General features: G+C 43.3%; 1 protein-coding gene across 1 annotated transcript in view; it reads right to left on the bottom strand.

Moving 5' to 3' along the window:
• LOC146060483 (uncharacterized) overlaps positions 1 to 19,195 on the bottom strand; it is an 81,458-nt gene that overhangs the window by 45,057 nt on the left and 17,206 nt on the right. The window contains exon 3 of the mRNA XM_083173731.1: positions 17,214 to 17,378. Coding sequence (XP_083029857.1) covers positions 17,214 to 17,378 — 165 coding nt within the window. The remainder of the gene's footprint in view (positions 1 to 17,213; positions 17,379 to 19,195) is intronic.

The raw sequence follows: 19,195 nt of genomic DNA, 5'->3' as shown, positions 1-19,195 counted from the left end.
TAGCAGCTACAACCCCTGCACCCTCTATAGTTACGCCACTGGATTAATTGCTTCTTTTTTTGTGGGGGCCTAAACAAATCAATTTAGCATTTTAGCCAGTCGTGTGAAAGACCCTGTCGCTGAAGGTATACAGTCAGTGGATAGACAAATCTAGGTTGACCACAGTAAATAGGTTGATACTTTAAAAGGGTATACATACCTTAGGTTGTAACTGCTAAAAGGTTGACACAAGCTTATTGCTTATGGCAAGTGAAAAGGTAATTTTTTTTGTGTTTTCTATAAAACAAAGTTGATTTTTCATACTTTACTATCCAAGTTGGTATAGAGTGGGAATTTAATAGTTTGTCAAGTGCAGTAAGGCACCAAGATCAACACATTGCGAGCAATGCGAGCCATTCGAGCGGACGCAGTACATATATATATATATATATATGGTGTTTATGTCTACGTACGTTTACAAAGACACCAAAAATTTATAAAAAGTTAATGCCAAACTTTTGACTGTCGATCTTGCCTAAGGCGACCATAAGCCTGTGTTGACTTAAGGTACGTTGACCATTTTTCGGTGTCAACCTAGTCAATGTCGACCATTAGTGGGCGACCTAGTGACTGTTGACCTAGACATTGTCTATCTTCTATACCGTAACCATCGCCAAAATGATTGGTTTGTTAAATTGTGCATGCCCTGTCCAACATAAGGGTGGGTGGGAGGGCCCAATGACAATTCTATCTTGCACATCTTTTCTTTGTCTGCCCAGTCCAGTCCAGGGATGCTGCTGCCTGTCTGCAGTTTTTTTGCAATTAACAAGTTAGCTGGTGAAGACAGACTGGAGTACAATCCAGACAATTGTGGGATAAGGGGAGACTGTTAACTGAAGATGTGGTCCGTAATCCTGGAGCAAGATTAAAGGCATAAAACCCAGGCCAAGGCCTTAGCCACTTTATGTTATTGGCAACTTGTTTTGTCCTCACTGTCCTCTTCCTCTTGCCTCTTCTCATAATGTGAAGAGTCAACAAATATGGAGGTCTGATGTTTGTAGCTAGCTATGATTCAGAAAACTTGGCAAACCTTTTCCAGGGGGGACAGCTGTTGCTGAAATGATGGGTTTATTAAACTGGGCGTGTCCACATCTCTAAACTAAACAGACCTTGCATCCCTGTAGTGCCTCTTTTGGTGACACAAAAAGTCCTGCTCAAGGTGCACATCTCAGATAGTTTTGCCTTTCCTCCTTCATATCATGCCTATATGCATTTACCCATTCAGGTAGATGGTGTCCTTTACTCCAGTGTATGGAGATTCAGCTAAACTCTCTTAAAAGGGGAAATTATATTAAGACCATCTAACCATGAATAACAAATATTGAACCCTGAGTAGACATTATCTATAAAATGCTGCATTATAATTTTATGATGGAGCTGTTTAAGTAAAGATGAATAACTGTACAGTATATGAAGATATTAAGTAGTAGATATAGAGTAAGTTAAGATGCTGGGACACCTTTACAATTTTATTTCCCCTGATATTCTATTTAAACTTTAAGGCTTTTGAATGTTAATTGATTTATGTGAATCTGTAATCTCTTTTGCAAGTTTATACAATAAGCACCTTTTCTACTACTGTATATCTGTGTGTGGGGCAAGTTTTAAGCTATTTGTATTTTGGAAAAAGTTGTAAACTATACTTGTTTATTATCTGACACATATCACCATTATTAGTGTACAGTATATCCAACTATAATTTTGTCACATTCCCCTTCTGTATATGCTAGTAGTGTTAGTCAAATGCCTGTTCCTGTTTCTGCATGACTTCTCTGTTTCTTCTGCACTTGATTTTTTAAATGTCAATTAAATTTTGACTTTACTAATTAGTCTGCTTTTAGCCCCTAGGAAAAGAAGAGAACTGAGCCAAGCTCAATGTTCCCATCTATGGGAGGAAGTGATCCAGTCAGTTTGGCCACATGGAAAATCTAGCAGAGGCTATTTACATCAGTTGCACACATTTATATTTTACAGGAAACAAAATGTTTTTATTTTTTTTATTTTTTATGATAGCATACAGATAAGCTGAGGTTTAACTTGTACACTTGAAAGAACAGTGAAATATTGTTCTCGTCTGCCTAGTGATCAGTTCGGTTTTTAGTCTTTTCCAAAGTACTCTTTCGGACAATAATCAGGGAATAGCTTAAAGAGATTGAAATGCTTGCCAACAAATCATTCTCTGGTAATATCTAAGCGTACATTTAGAAGAGGTGTTCATGATTTTTGGTTTATTTACTGAAAATAAAACTGATGCAGAACTAAACAAATGTACAATTTTGATACATCCACTCATTTTTTTTTTTTGGGGGGGGGGGGGGGGTAGTTAAAATGTAGAAACCTGGAAATACTAAGCACTGGGACTTCACCCTTTCACCCAAAGCCTGCAGCAAACCCATCGTTACGCCACTGAGTATGATACTAAAGGTGCCCATACATGTACCGATTACCCGGTACTTTTTGTGCTAAAATAGAATCGTTGCGCATGCATTGTGCATGCAATGCGATGCTATTTTAGCACAAAAGTACCGGGTAATCGGTACGTGTATGGGCACCTGAAGAGGGTGTCAGTGTCAGAGAGAGACAGACAGGAAGAGATTGAGGGAGAGAGAAAGAGAAAGCATCAGTGAAAGAAAGGTAGAGACAGCATCAGAGTGTGGAGGAGGTGCAACATTGTGTGAAGGAGGGGCAGCGCTTTCTCAGGGTTTGAATTACAGATGCAGCAACACTCATTGTTGCTGCACCAATCACCACACGTATCATCTGTGGCAATTGTCACAATCCCAGAGAGATTCTGTGCCACTGGTGCAATTTTGGAGCGCCAAACATGCACATGCAGTTGGAATGCAGCAACTAAGAGAGTGGATCATCTGAAGAAGTGGGTGTCTTGCACTGGCTGCAATATACCCAGTGGATCGGCTGTCCCAATGACTGCTGACTTTGTTACAGGTGATGGTGCTGCTGCTCTCTGATTTATTTTTAAAAACTCCATAGGGGGGACAGGGATCAATATGCAGCCGCTCCCCCCCCCCCCAGCCACTGTTATACGAAATGCTGAACTCTACAAAAAGATCAACACTGCAATGGCAAATACAGTATTACGATTCTTCTTACTTTTTGTTCTTAAGGTAAAACAATTATAGTGTTTAGGCTTGAAATCGGATGTTCTTGTGGTTGAAAATAGTCTAGTCGCTAGGATCATTTGTCAAAGTGTATACCTGCCTAGCATTGCTTAACACATCCCAAATAGAGACAGTAAAGTGATTCTATAAAAGGGAGGTAATTGTTAGAAAGGTACACATAATAGAAAGGTACACATAACCAGAATACAAAAGGCAATTTGAGAGGAAAAAGACTCAATCTCAAATCAAGTAGAAATTTAAGACAGATTAAGAAGAGCACACACATTGAAATAAGCATTAGAGTAAATTGAAATAACCATTAGAGTAAATTGAGCACTCTTTACATAGATTGCCATTTACAGAATGCTTATTGCTTTGTATAGTTTATTGTAGTTCTTTTTTTTGCTTTATAGGTTTCAGAGTTTTTTTAATATATATATATTTTCTGTATCTCTGAGGTATAAATATTTTACACGTGTTTATAAATATGTTTTAGATTAACACAATACCATCACATTTATTAAATTAAAACCGACTCTATGCTAGAAACCATGTAAAGAATTACAGAAATGTATCAAATAGAAATATGCTTACTTTGTATTCATTAAAACAATATATATTATTTTTTTTATGTTGTTATGGATGGAAAAATGAAACTCATCCTTGTATCTTAGCAACGTTTAATATCTGGTATGATGATACTTATTGTGTGTAACAAAATGCTTTAACGGCAAAAAAAATGTAAAAACTAAGTTTGTTATGTTCATATAAAAAGAAAACGATCTGTAAGGTTAACAATTTTGAGGTCACAATAATTAAGTCAATACACTTCTGGTAAAATTTATTGTAGAGAATTATGAAGCTCTTAAATTGAGTTTTTATAATAAAACAGTGCAGAATTTAAAAGATAAAATAAAATGACAAAAACTATTGAAAAAGTTATAAGTCTAAGCATAAATTGTCCCAAGAAACAAATAGAGTACTTAGACAACTTGGTGACCTTTGTTCTAATGTCATTGTTGTTATACAACAAGTACTCTAGGGAATGAGATAACCCCTCTTTATGATTCGCCAAGCAATACATTTTATATTAGCTCACTGTCACGATCCGGGTATTAAGACAGGCTATCTTACCGGCTAAGTGCCTCCGCAGGCTCAGCTTGCGGTTCAGATGTCATCCCAGCCGGCGTCCTGTCTGCCGTGCGCAGTATTATTATTCTGGAAAAATAGGTCCAGGAACTCCAGGTCTGGGGGGGATCAATTAAATAAAAAAATATACATATAATAGAGAGAGGGAGGTAGAGATAGATCTATATATTGTATTTAGAAGCAAAGGCACTCACAGTTGACTTTAAAATACAACTTATCTTATGGAAAGTAGATTTTCAGTTCCTGGTGATGTCATATTTAATTAGAGGTTCAGGAACTGAGTTCCTGCTGGTTCCTGCTGAAAAATAGCACGGCCCGTGCGCCATCATCGCTGTCATCCTCCAGTCCTCTCAGCGCTGCTGAGTCTGCGGCTGCGCGGCGCACCGCTCTCCTCACCCACAGAGACAGTATCCAGTGCACGGCAATCCGTCTGTCCGCCGCCATTGCTCCCGGCCACAAGCATGGTGGATACAAACACTCTTTCCCGCCATAGCCTGACATGGGGGCTGCCATGTTTTCCCAGTCACATGTCTGCATTAGCCTATCCTGAATGATCTGATCTCCCAGTCATACCAGCCCGGCCAATCCTGGCCACCCAGTGGGTATAAGTATGCTGGAAGCTCTCAGATTCATTGCTAGTGCTTCAGTTGTCTCCAGTGTGTGTTCAGCTGTCCTTGTCTCCACAAGTGTTTTCCTGCTGGTGCATGTCATCTCCATTTCTGCAGTGTACTCTAGGCATTCCATCTCCTGTGAAGTTCCAGGCATTCCATCTCCTGCGATCCTGCATCCACGGCCCAGCACTCTAACCCTAGCTCCAGGACTCTGGTCCATTCGATGTTCCGCCAAGAACTTTGTGACAACATTCCAGCGCATCTTTGATGAGCCTGGGCGATCAGCATCTGCCTCCACTGAACTCCTCCGTCTCAGACAGGGATCCCGTTCCGTTGGGCAATATCTGGTCCAATTCCAGATTCTGGCGTCTGAACTCTCCTGGTGTGATGGGGCCTTATACGCAGCTTTCTGGCATGGTCTATCCGACCGTATTAAGGATGAACTCGTTACCAGAGACTTACCGTCTGGTCTAGACGACCTTATCTCGCTATGTATTAAAGTGGACCTATGCTTCCGTGAAAGGGCTGTAGAGCGGTGAAAAAAACCATGTCGACCTTTTGACTGTCGACCTAGACACTGTCGACCTAATGGCAGTGTCGACCTAACGGCATGTCGACCTAATGACATGTCGACCTAATGGTATGTGGACCTAATGGTATGTCGACCTAAAAGCATGTCGACCTATTGAGTTGTCAAACTAATGGTGTCGACCTAATGGCTTTCTATCTTCTTGTTGTAGACAAATAGTCCGGATACCCACCAACAGACTGGGGTGGAGGATGTTGGGGATGATTGTAGTGAAAGCCGAGCTGAAGTCGACAAACAGGACCCTTGCATAGGTACCAGGCATATCCAGGTGCTGTAGAATTTAGTGGAGGCCCAGGTTGACTGCGTCCTCAACACATCCATTCAATTGGTAGGTGAACTGGAGGGGATCTAGCTTGTGGCCAGTCACAGGTTTCAGGTGGTTCAGTACCAGGCGCTAAAATGTTTTCATGATCACAGTTGTCAGAGCTATCGGCCGGTAGTCATTCAGATTTGTAATAGTGGATTTCTTGGGACCTGAACAATAGTGGAGCTTTTGAGGTAGAAGGGAACCTTGTGTAGCTCTAGTGATTTGTTGAAGATCCTGGTGAATATGGGGGCAAGTTGACCTGCACATACTCTCAGGGCAGATGGTGACACCCTGTCAGGACCTGATGCTTTCCTTGGTTTGGCCCTCTTGAACATCTCCTCTACCTCTACTTGGGTGACCTGAAGTGACTGGAGTTGGCTGTCGACATTTTGGGCAGCACAGAGGGTATGGTTTGGTTCACAGGTGACTACTTTTCCAAACCTGCAATAGAAGTTCTTTAGTTTTTCAGCTAGGTCTTGGTACATGGCAGTGGGTTTGGGTATTTTCCAGTAGCTGGTTATAGATTGCATTTCTTTCCACACAGATGCAGGGCATTAGTGGACAGGTCATTTTTCAGCTTGTCAGAGAACCGCTTCTTTGTTAGCCAGATTTCTTTTGTTAGGGAGTTCCTGGCTCAGTTGTATTGTGCTCTTTCACAACTGCTGTAGACCTCCTCTTTGACTTGGCGGAGTTGTCTGAGCATGGCGTTGAACCAAGGCTTGAAGATGCAGTAAGTCTTGGTGGGTATACACATTTCCTCACAGTAGCTTATGTAGGATGTGACGGTGTCAATCAGGTCATTCAGGTCAGTTGCTGAGGCTTCAAAGACCCTCCAGTCCGTGCAGTCGAGGCAGGAGTCGAGTTTCAGCTTAGCCTTGTTTGTCCATTTCTTAACTGTCTTGAGGACAGGCTTAGCCGCTCTCAACTTTTGTGTATAGGTAGGGAGTAGGTGGACGTGGCAGTGATCAGTTAGTCCAAGTGCAGCTTGGGGTATTGACCGGAAGGCAGACTTAAGGGTGGTGTAGCAGTGGTCAAGGGTACGCCCTTCCCTGGTGTGGCATGTGACTTGTTGTTTGAAATTGGGTAGCTCCTGGCTTAGGTTAGTTCTGTTGAAGTCACCCAGCACTATGAACAGAGAGTCCGGGTGTTTTTGCTCCATGTCACATATGAAGGTGGCAGGTGGTGCAGGGTTTCCTTTGCACAGGCAATGGGGGATGTACACTCCCACTAGGACAATTGAGGCAAATTCCCGGGGGGGGGGAGAAGGGTTTACAGTTGATACATAGCATCTCCAGGTGAGGACTGCATGATTTTCCTAGGATCGTGACATTGTTGCAGCATCTATCATTGATGTAGAAGCAGATGCCTCCGCCCTTTGTTTTCCCTGAGAGAACCTTGGAGCGATCAGTTCTGTAGAGACCAAATCCTGGCAGGGACACCAGAGATTCAGCAATGTGGTCACCCAGCCACGTCTCTGTGAAGCATAGGTCAGATGATCCTGCAATGCCGACCTTTTGCTTCCCATGAGGAGGGACAGCTCATCAAACTTGTTTGCCAGGGAGCAGACCGGTGTCCCCTCCGCTTTCACCTCACTAAGGCACCGGTACGGCAGCCTCTCCTCCATGACCAGGGCAGGTACACACTGCGGCTTAATCCAGGTTGGCCTCTGCTGATAGTGCTACAACAGTAACAACCCGGCATTCACAAAGCATTCAGGAAACAGCCGGGGCGTAACTATAAATGTTGCTCCCCTCCGCCAAAATATTTTCTGCGGCCCCCTCCTCGCGCCCCCCCCCCCCCCCCCCCTGAATCTGCGGATGAGAATGCATGCAAGTTGGGAGTGCAGATTTATGCTGGCTGCAGGTACAGAGAAGAGGTCAGCTCAGTGCTTAGGACTTCTGTTGGGAGACCGGGTGACTCAGGCAGTTGCCGGCTTCAGTGCTGCTGTACAGTGATTCCACAGGTGCTGCTCCTATTCCGATCTGGAGACCCCGGCTGCTGCTGCTGCTCCTCCTATAGCAGGCTGGCAGACAACTCTGACGGATCTCTTGGTGTTCTCCCGTGGGCAGCAGCCAGAGTGTCAATTGCCTTCCTTAAACTAAGGGCACAGATGCTGGGGGGCAGCGTGTCACCACCTGAGTACGCACCTGCGATGGCTCTTAATATTGTCCTAATCACAGTGAAAATGAATAGCGCTGGCAGCATTTGAAATGTGGCTATGGCCAAACTGCTGACGATTGGCTCCTGGTATGAGTTCCAATTGACTGACAGCTGACATTACTCATCATAGCTTCCTGGTGCCCACCACAATTTATTGCTCTCAGCCATTTACCCGTAGTAATGGGCGAATGGTTTGGCCCTGCTGAGTCCCCTAACATCTATCCCACATACATCAGTGGGGCTCCTGCGTCCCTGTGGTGCCGGCTCCCCCCACCACCACTGCGAGGGCTGCGGAGCCCTAGTTATGCCACTGGGAAACAGGATAGGTAGACCACTAGCCATGATTTGGGGAGGTCAATATCTGCGTGGCTTTGACCAGATTCTTCAGGCTACTTTCTGCTAAGCCTAAAGAGTTTCTAAAGGGTATAGGTACTGTAAGGCAGGGCAGCCATCATGGGGGTACTGCAGGGACTCCAGTTCCAGGCCCAGATAAAAAGGGGACCCAAACAGAAAGGAGGCCCAGGATTGGAGTCTATAAAGTATAAGTCAACATTTCCCATGAAGAAATGTGGAGGTTGAGTAGTGTGGTCAGTGCTGTGGATACCAGAGGTCTCTGACACACAGGGGGTTCCAGAAGAGGAAGGGGGCCCTGCTTATTTTCACCATCCCGGGCCACACAATTTCTGATAGCAGTCCTGCTGTAAGGATCCATCACAATGCCAAGATCAACAATACAAATATCCAATTCACTTCACATTAATCAGATGGTTTGCACCCAATGCATTCTTATACTAACAATGTAATGTGCAGAGGCATTCTGTTATTTACATATTATGTTGATTATGATCTCCATAATAAAAAATGTCTAAACTAATAAAAGCATTTTTATTTCTGATTAATGATTATTTTTAGCATGTTCTAAACTAGGACATTAGTTTGTGTTTTTTATGTCTATATAACATGTAATTAATCTTTATAATCTGCTGAAATTGATTTTCTTCACTAATTAAACAATGTGTCAGTCATGATTACTCTCACTATATATATTGGAGACTTCTCATTCCCTCCCCAGTTACCTGACGAAGATTGAATTAAATCTGAAATTAGTGGAGTAGAAATATTACATTTTTCATTTACTGTACTTTTATTCTATGAACTTTTTTAATTTTACTATTTATCATTAGTACAGTTATGATTTTAGATTTTATACTCATCAATAATTTTATTGAGTATTTTTTCACAAAGATTGGGAAGGATAGTACAGAAACAAAAATGGGGTGGGAGCAAATCAGGGGAACAAAAATATGCAAATTAATACAGTGTGAAATGACATGGCAACTCACTATCTAGATATATGATCCGGAGTTTTAAAAGACTAAAAAGTGGTCATGGGCATTGTGAACAGGGGATGAGGAACTCCTGCACCAACTGTCACATACTTATTCTAAGGAAACCATTAAACCATAACGAAGGAGGAAGCAGTGAAGTATGGGAGGCTAGAATTTTATTTTTGACTTTAAAAGGATATTTAAAAAAAATAGAAATATGGACACTTTGTTAAAAATAAATATGTTCCCTGTGGGGCATTGTGGGGAAATCTCATGGGTAAATATGGAAGAGAGAAATTTTAATAAGAGTTGAGAAAATGTAAGGCTTGATGTACTGTAATGCAAACCAATTGTGCATCCTTCTAAAGGATTCGGTATAAAATCCCAATGGTCAAAATCCCGACAAGGACAAAATTCCGACATTTTAAATCCCGACAAGGTCAAAATACTGACATATAGAATGTACAGGTGAAACAGTCAACATGACTTTGTGTTGACAGGTCGTGAGGTCGACATGGTTTTTCACTGTTTTTTTACCCGAATGTCGACACGGTCGACATGGACACAATTGGAAGTGAACCGCAGCCCCTCGCATCGCTCGCTTCACTTGCGATGCTTCGGGCACTGTGCCTCGCTGCGCTCAGCACACTATTTTATTGGCCCACCACGCCCTAGTGGGTGGTAGAGCATGAAATACCGCCTGTCGGCACATGTCAGGTCAAAAAACAGTGAAAAAAAACATGTCGACCTCGCGACCTGTTGACCCAAGGTCATGTTGACTGTTTCACCTGTACATTCTATATGACGGTATTTTGACCGTGTTGGGATTTTAAATGTCGGAATTTTGTCCTTGTCGGGATTTTAAATGTCAGGATTTTGACCTTGTCGGGATTTTAATCTTGTCAGTATTTTGACCCTATCGGGATTTTGACCCTATCGGGATTTTGACCGTCGGGATTTTGACTGCATCCCCTTATAAATATCCATGTGGTTGAAACATTAGGATACTAAGTTTTCAGTATTCTGAACTATTTCACACCATTTGGAGGAAATACTGGTCTTTATAACAAATTACCACTGCAACTGAAGTGTATACTTACTGACACAAACTGATTCCTACAGAAACAAACCCCAGAAAGATATATCATATGTACAACAAGCCTGAGTCTGGAGGAGATCACTGTTGGGGACAGTAGTTATATATGTCTTGAAAGTGTAAATCAAATAATTATCTGTAGGAAGACAATCAAATTGGAACATAGAAGTGTTTATCGATATATATATATATATCTGAGAATATACCCTTACTGAACTAGTTAGTGTGCTATAATATAAGATGGTAGAGATAAAAAGGGAACAGGAAGGTACAGTAGAATAATGTCGCTATAACTGAGAACCAAAAGAATCATTGGTGAAATCTGTGTAAATATTTAGGACATCACAATAAAACTATTAATGGGTATTTCCATATTAGTGCACTCTCCATGTCCATACAAGATAATGGGGTTTATTCTAGTTCATTCTTTCTGACAAAATCCTTCTTAGATGGACAAAACCATGTGCACTGCGGGTGGGGCAGATGTAACTTGTGCAGAGAGAATTAGATTTGGGTGGGTTTTTTTTTTCAAAGTGAGATCTATATTGCAGTGTAAAATCATGCAGTCAGTATTTTCCCTGCACAGAAACAAAAAAACTCACCCAAATCTAATTCTCTCTGCACATGTTACATCTGCCCCCCTGCAGTGCACATGGTTTTGTCCATCTAAGAAGGATTTTGTCAGAAAGAATGAACTAGAATAAACCCCAAAGTGAGGACACATCCTGTAGCTGAATGAAAATGTATGCCTTTTGATTTTGCCAATCCGGTGAATAGTACATCAAAAAGATGGAGCCGCTCTCATTTTGTGATTGTATCGCCATGTGCCGTCCCCCGAGAGCTCCCGGGGTCTGACAGAATGGTGCGAGCATGCACGAGACATTTTGTCGGAGGCCCCTGCAGCCGTCTTCCATCGCTGCCTGTCTCACCCACTCCCTGCTCCCTGCCTGTCTCCCTTAAGTGGAGGTGGGCAGGGAAGATCCCTGTCCCCCATCCCCGCCTCCTTTCTGACGCACAATTGAGTGACCAGCTTTCGTGTCCCCATCCGCCAGCCTGCGCCAGCACTCCCCAGCTCATGAGATCTGGTGGGCGGGCAGGCTGGCTGACAGTGGCTCCAATCTATTTTCTAGAAGGTTGCAATATTCAAAAGATGGTTTTGAATCAATGAAATGCAGGACTAACCTGGCCCTTGATTCGTTTGTCTGGTGCTACAGAAATTACCTGTATCTTTCTTTGGCTCCTCCTGTTCATTTTTCTTTGTCCAACTGACTTTTTGTAGAGCACAATATTATTCCTCTAAACCTAACCCTGCATTTCAAGATGATACAATGGCAATATAGAAGAACATGAAAGATGCCCAATGTCATTATTAACATAAGTAATTGGAGTGTAGAGCACTGGACTCTAAGGAAACGTGGGACATTGTGGATTTTCATAACATCTGCCTGCCAATTCTAATATTGCTGCTCTATCAACTTCGATTTTGGTCTTCAAAATTCTCACTTCTCCATTCGATCAACGTTGTCCTCATGATTGGCACATTGTGGACTAAGTAGCTTTGTTGGTATTGGTGTGTGTCTTGCATAGCTATAATATATATATATAGGCTGGAGGTGAATAGAGCTCCGTGGAGAATAAACACCAGCGTGGCACTCCGGGACTTGGTACAGGTGCAATATTTATTTGTGCAACAGTTTCGGGGACATTCTCCCCTTCCTCAGGCAGACAGCATAATAACAATACAAACTTAGGGTTCTACCTTATATCTGTGAAATGAGTTTAGGGCGCCTCCTCCTACCACGCTGCGTCAGCCGTCTATCCCAGGCTGAATCCCGCCGTCTGCCAGATGCAGAGCGCGGGTCACTTCCGGGGTATGACGTCTCCTAGCAGCCGTCTACACGCTAAACCCGTTGCCAAGCAAACAGGTTGGCGTGATGTCCGGCTGTTGGTAGGCTACAGGACGCTGGAGCGTGGGTTTTGTGCGGAGGGGCGCATTACAGTGATACTAATGCGTGCTGTGAAAAATAAACAAACATACATGCACAGATATAAAAACACTCTGCAGGGAATAAAGAGTTAATGCATTCATGCTATGCAAGAAATACCGCGCTGCATTGCGCTGGTACTGGCTCAAATTATGTGTCATATTTCTAAGAAAAGACAAACATTTTTGTGCTAATCTGCATTTGCAGGTTTTGCACTATGCAGTTATATATTAATCATTTAGAACCAATTTAGCATACTTTATGGAAAGGGACTAATAATTGGATGAATATATGGGCTGAATATATTGGCTACCTTGTCAGGTCACTAAAACACTTGCTAACTTGGTAAAGACATTACTCAGGGAATTGGGGCATCTTCCCTTATAGAGAGCAATTATTGCCCCATCTAGTCATGTCAATGTATTTCACATGATACGTTCGTTAAGTCCATTGGGCGAGACGGTGTTTAGTCTGTATATCCAGCGTGCTTCTAGGCGTAATAGTGCCTTTTGGCGATCCCCTCCTCTGGGCATTGGTGATATGTGGTCTATGATGTAGTAGCGCAGTGAGGCCAATGTATGTCCTTTATCACGAAAGTGAACGGCCACCGGTTGTTCCATCGGCTTTTTTTCCAGGGCCGCCATCCTCTCCTTGAATTTTCGGGTTGACATGCCGACGTAATATAGTCTGCAAGGGCATATGATGATGTACACCGTGTATCGTGTACTGCATGTGAGGACATGCCTGATGTGATACATTTTGGTGCTATGTGGGTGTTTAAAAGAGGTGCTTTGGACCAAATAGTTACAGGTTGTGCATTTGATGCATTTGTAGCATCCTGGGGCCTTCGTTTGACGGGTAGCTGGTCTGTTATCATCGAAGCCCGTGATGTCCGTGTGCACCAGTAGGTCTTTGAGGTTGCGGCCTCTTTTATAACACGTCATAGGACGTACTTTAGAGAAACATGGCAGTTTGGGGTCTGTCGCCAATATTGGCCACAATGCTTTGCTGGCGGTAGGGATGAGGCTACTATTGGTGTCAAAAGTGGTGGACCATGGGAACACTTTTGTGTTGTCTTTTTTAGTGCTTCTGGGTACCAACAGATTGTCTCGGTTTAGTCCAAGGACTATTTGTTTGGATGCTTGTAGTGTGGCAAGGTGATAGCCTCTTTCATGAAATTTTTTGATAATGGTATCCAGTTGGGCTGGAAGGGATTCTGCATCACTGCAAATTCGTGCCACTCTGAGCATTTGTGAAAAAGCCAATCCCTTTTTCAACGGAGGGGGATGATGGCTGCTTGAAAGCAAAAGTGTATTGCGATCTGTGCTTTTGTAAAAGACTGTGGTGTTAATGATCCCACTGTTTAGGGTGATCGTTACGTCCAGAAAGTTGATTAATTTATTGCTCCATGTGTACGTGAACTTGATTGGTCCGGGCATTGAGTTAATTTCTGTCATAAGGTTGGTGAATTGATCTGACGTGCCCTGCCACAGCATGAACAGATCATCGATGAATCGACACAGAAGTATGATGTTGCAGTTAGTGATTTGTTCTGTAAAAAAGATACGTTCTTGTGCGATCATGAATACATTCGCGTAAGCCGGTGCCACGGCCGATCCCATGGCACACCCGGCGAGTTCAAGATAGATCTGGCCATCAAAACGGAAGTAATTGCGTCTGAGGACCAGTTCAAGGAGTTGTAGATACAGTAATTTATCGAATGTGAACTCAGAGCCCAGGGAATCAAGGAAATCTTTCATGGCCAAGAGCCCTTGGTCATGGGGGATGGAGGTGTATAGAGATGTAACGTCCATTGTACACATTATTGTTGATTTTGTGAGTTCTGGGAGTTGTTTTAACCGGTTTAAGAAACTCGTTGTGTCCAGGAGGTGGGTGTCTTGAACCACCACATGTGGTTGGATTAATACATCAAGTAATTGGGAGACTAGTTGGAATAAGCTGCCTCGAGCAGATATAATTGGACGTCCTGGTGGAAGCGTAGCGTTTTTGTGAATTTTCGGGACGCTGTAGAGGATCGGCAAGATTGGATAAGCAGTGTGTAAGGAATCTTTAAGTTTGGTGTCGATTAATTTTTTGTCCACCGCTTCTTTGAGCAGATTGGTCAGCTCCTTTTGATATGTATTGGTGGGGTCATGATACAGTTTTTTATTAAGTAGTGCCGTCTCCTAACTGGCGTTGAATTTCTGATTTGTATGTGCTTAAATTCTGAACCACGATACCCCCACCTTTGTCGGCGGGGCATATAACGATACTGTGGTCGTCGCTGAGGTTTATAAGTGCTTTGGTTTCTCCTTTGGTTAAGTTGGAATGAAATGCTGTGGGGGCTGCTTTAAACCTCTCCATCGACGCATCGAGTAGCCGGGTATATGTTTTAATGGACGAGTTTTGCGATATTGGGTCAAATGTAGATTGACTGTGTGTTCGGATGAATTGCTCGATTGGGGTGCTTTAAATTGGGGGGCTCCATATTCTGAAAGTGTTCTTTGAGCCGTAGTTTACGATTCATCTTATGGATATCTAATTGCCATTTAAATGGATCATGTTAGTTTGTAGGAATGAAAGAGAGGCCTTTTTCCAAGATGTGTTCCTCATCAGAGGTAAGCGGCCTGTCTGATAGATTGAAAATGGCATTTATTTTGGGCCTGGCCTTTTTGAAGATCCTCTCCCTCTGGCCGCCACGACGGGTTCTTTTGCTGTAGGACCTCTCCTTGTAGTAACCCCTAAAGGGGGACGTCTACTGGTAGTGGCTTCATCGGAGTCGACTGGGACGAAATCGCTATCTGATTGTGATGACCCTGGCTGATGGTGAGGGTTGGGTTTGCGCGATCGCCAGCTGCGTCTAGGTTGTGCTCTGAAGTTGCGTGGCTGTGGTTCACTGCCTGTGAGCCACCTGTAGACCTAGTTGGTCTCATAATCTGTTACCACTGTGGCCAGTTTGGTCCGCTTGAATCGCATCAGATCGCGTCGATAGTTGTCACATTGTTGTTTCAATTTGACCGTCCATGAGTCAAATTCTGGTGAGGCCAGGGTGTCAGCATGTGTCAGCTTGAATTGCTCTATTTTGCTCCGGGTGTTTTTCAGTTCTTTACCTGTTTCCTCCACCACCAGCAGCATCAAGTCCAGGCTGCATTTGTTGAGTACAGCTACCCAACGCCTGCAGAATTCCGGACTTGACCTGCCGATGGTGGGGATGTTGCGGACATGGAATCCTCGCGGCATGTATTTTTTTCTATAATAATCCGACAATGATTGGCCGTGCAGTTGATAATCTGTTTCACGTCGTCTTAATTTAAACAAGGTGTTATAGATATCCTCGGCTTCCACTTCCAGATTGGGCTCCTCAGCGAATAAGATTTGCAATGCCTCATCCTCTGAAATGTTGAGGGTTTCTCCTGTGGGTGTAATTGTAATCCCTTTAGTACCAGCTGTATGCTGTGATGGTTCCATGCTGATGCAGGTAGATGAAGATTGGAATACTCAGCAGAGTGTGGGCTAGAGATCCTAAATAAAATGGGGTATGGGTGCCTCGGTCCTTTAGCAAACCGGCTGGTTCGCATGTATATAGTTGGGGCGACCTGGCACTCCTGGAGCAGTAGATAATGGCCCGGGTGCCTCTGCAATAATGTATATAGGCTGGAGGTGAATAGAGCTCCATGGAGAATAAACATCAGCGTGGCACGCCGGGACTTGGTACAGGTGCAATAGTTATTTGTGCAACAGTTTCAGGGACATTCTCCCCTTCCTCAGGCAGACAGCATAATAACAATACAAACTTAGGGTCCTACCTTATATCTGTGAAATGAGTATAGGTACTTATGTATTATCTGGGCGCCTGATTTTTTCATTGCATGCCACTACTTAAGGCATGCGATTTTTCATTGTAAAGACCCGATTTTTAATTGTATAGTCAACCATGGGTGATTTCATACCCCCACTATCCAACTACGCATGGTGTTGATTTTATATAGTGTGGCGAGCGCAGCGAGCCCGAATCGTGGCGAGGGGACGCGGATTACTTTACATGTATTCTGCGTCCGCTCGCCTAACTTTGGGCTCTTGCACTATATTAAATCAACTCCATGCGTAGTTGGATAGTGGGGGTATGAAATCACCCATGGGTGACTATACAATTAAAAATCGGGTCTTTACAATGAAAAATCATTGGTGGCAGTTTCTAGCTCACGTTAGTTATATTAAAAAGACACTGTTGCTGAACAGCATTTAATTAATTATTTTTAACATGTGATACCATAGTGCAACAGTGTCTCAACATCCTGTAGTAAAATTCTTCAGACATATTGGGGGACATTTACCAAAATGGATTCGTAGAAAAAAGGTGTATTCGTAGGGAGAAATACACCTTTTTTTTACGAATTTGTATTTTCGGGATTTACAATCCCAAAAATACAACAATTCGTAGTCCTAAAGATGGAACATTCGTATTTGTATTTACAAATACGAATGTCCTACACCATCGATAGGATACGACAGAAATCACCATTCAAAAGAATGGTGGTTCCTGATGTACTAAGCAGCCGTACTGATAATACGGCTGCTAAGTGGTGTGAAACACCCACGCAAATACGACAGGAAAATAGAACACCATTTTCCTGTTCTATTGCGTTTTAGCCTGCACGGATCAGTCAGATCCGTGCAGGCTGCGGTGTAAAAAAATAGAAAAATAAATAAATAAATAAATAAAACGGCGTGGGGTCCCCCCCACAGCCGAAACCAGCACCAGGCTGAAGGAGCCGGGGCCGGTAATTAAAAATCAGGGAACCCGACAAATAGGGGTTCCCCGACACTTACCTGGACTACGTCGCGCTGGGACAGGTGAGTATGGTTTCCTTCCATAGGTTCCCAAATGGATTTCGTCGGATCCGGACGGCAACGGCGACAGCGACGGTCGACGTGGAGCCAGAAGACGACACAGGACCAGAAGACGACGACACAGGACCAGGACATCAGGGCTACCTACGGAAAGAAGATAGGTAAGTATTAGTATGTGTGGGCTTTGTATGTATTAAAGTTTTATTTTAAAAGTGTGTCAGTGTGTTTTGTGTACTATTTTTTTAACTGTGGAACTACAAGTGCCAGCGGGCCCTTTAATGCCCAGCAGGCTGGGACTTGTGGTTCTCCAAGTCCCAGCTTGCTGGGGAGGCTTGCTGGCACTTGTAGTGCCACAGTAAAAAACAATAGTTTAATCTATTTTTTTACACCATAATCAGCCCGATGCCCACCGCCCAGGGGCATCGGGGACAGTACCAGGCTTCAGCCTGGTCAGGTAAGTCCTGGAGGTGGGGGACCCCTTCATTGGGGGGGTCCCCACTCCCCCAGGGCCCCTGGCCAGGCTGACTGGTCGGTAGGGTTAATGTTTTGGCCGCGGGACCTTATATCATAAGTGTCCCCCGGCTGTGACATTACCCTGCTGGCTGGTTGTGCCTGGGACTGGTTCTTGAAATACGGGGGACCCCTAGTCATTTTGTCCCCCGTATTTTGGGAACCAGCCCCGGACCTGGAGCCTGGGGCTGGTTGTTAAAAATCGGGGAACCCCTATTTGTCGGGTTCCCTGATTTTTAATTACCGGCTCCAGGCTCCGTCAGCCTGGTGCTGGTTACAGCTGTGGGGGGGACCCCACGCCGTTTTTTTTTTTAAATTTATTTATTTTTCTATTTTTTTTTTACACACTGCAGCCTGCACGGATCTGACTGATCCGTGCAGACTGCTAGAAATAATTCGTATTAGCAGCCGTATATATGTGCCGCTAATACGAATGGTTACACCATCGGAGGGTTACAAAGCAGTCGTATCTGACTGCTTTGTAATTTCCCCTCCGGAACACGACTTTGCATACGACTTAAACAGTCGTATGCAACCGTAGGGGAAATACCAATACGAAAAACTAGGTTTTTCATATTGGTAAATTTCCCCCATAGTGCAATACAGTGGTGAGGTGAGAGATTAGTAAACCCTTAATACGCTCCATGGTTAACAAACAGAATAATAAAACTATTTAGGTGAAGTGACACCGAAACTGCCACATCTCCAACATTGAAGTCATAGAACAACACTTCATCAATAATCATACATTTTATTTTACATTTATTATCACACTTTAAACACATTATTACACTTTTTCACTTGTTTTCACTGTTATATATTTTTTAACCCTATTTCACATTTTTAATTAATAACCAATCAAAGTAACATTTTATTGTAACATTTGTCTTGGGACACTAATGTACTGTATATTGAAAGAAATGTGGCAAATAAATGCTAAGTAGCAATGCTAGCCAGTCCAGAGTACCCCTTGTAGGAATCCTTTTTCTTCTAGTATACAGTACTACAGTACTGTATTGTATATATGAGTTTTCTGATTTACCAGCCAGTCTGTAGCTAGGGGGGGGAGATAGTGAGAATGACATATGTTGGTGGTTTGGTCTTAGTTAGGCATTATTGTCTTAAAAAAAACTTTACAAGGTAGTAATACTGCTGCTGTGTTGTTTTTTCTTAATGGTATTTCTTTCCCATTTCCTTTCCCTGTGCCTCCTATTTTTTTACTTCCCACTCTCACTTTCTTTCTTCCCTCCTCTTTTCCTTTCTCCTGCATCACCTATTCTCTTTACCTTTCTTTCTTATCATGGACAATGGCAGTGCTCCTTTGAGACTCCTTGCCTCAGGAGCACAGCATGTCCCAGCTTGTGGCACTACCATTTCCATCTCTCCCTGCTAATGCTTCTGAATTGTGGAGCCCTAATCACTCGAAAATGTTAAGGGTGACTGCCAGGTCT

This window comes from Crinia signifera, chromosome 1, assembly GCF_055691185.1.
Source record: "Crinia signifera chromosome 1, ASM5569118v1, whole genome shotgun sequence".
NCBI classification, from domain to species: Eukaryota; Metazoa; Chordata; class Amphibia; order Anura; family Myobatrachidae; genus Crinia; species Crinia signifera.
Note: the sequence above shows the minus strand (reverse complement) of the source record. Positions and strands in the feature narration are given on the sequence as shown.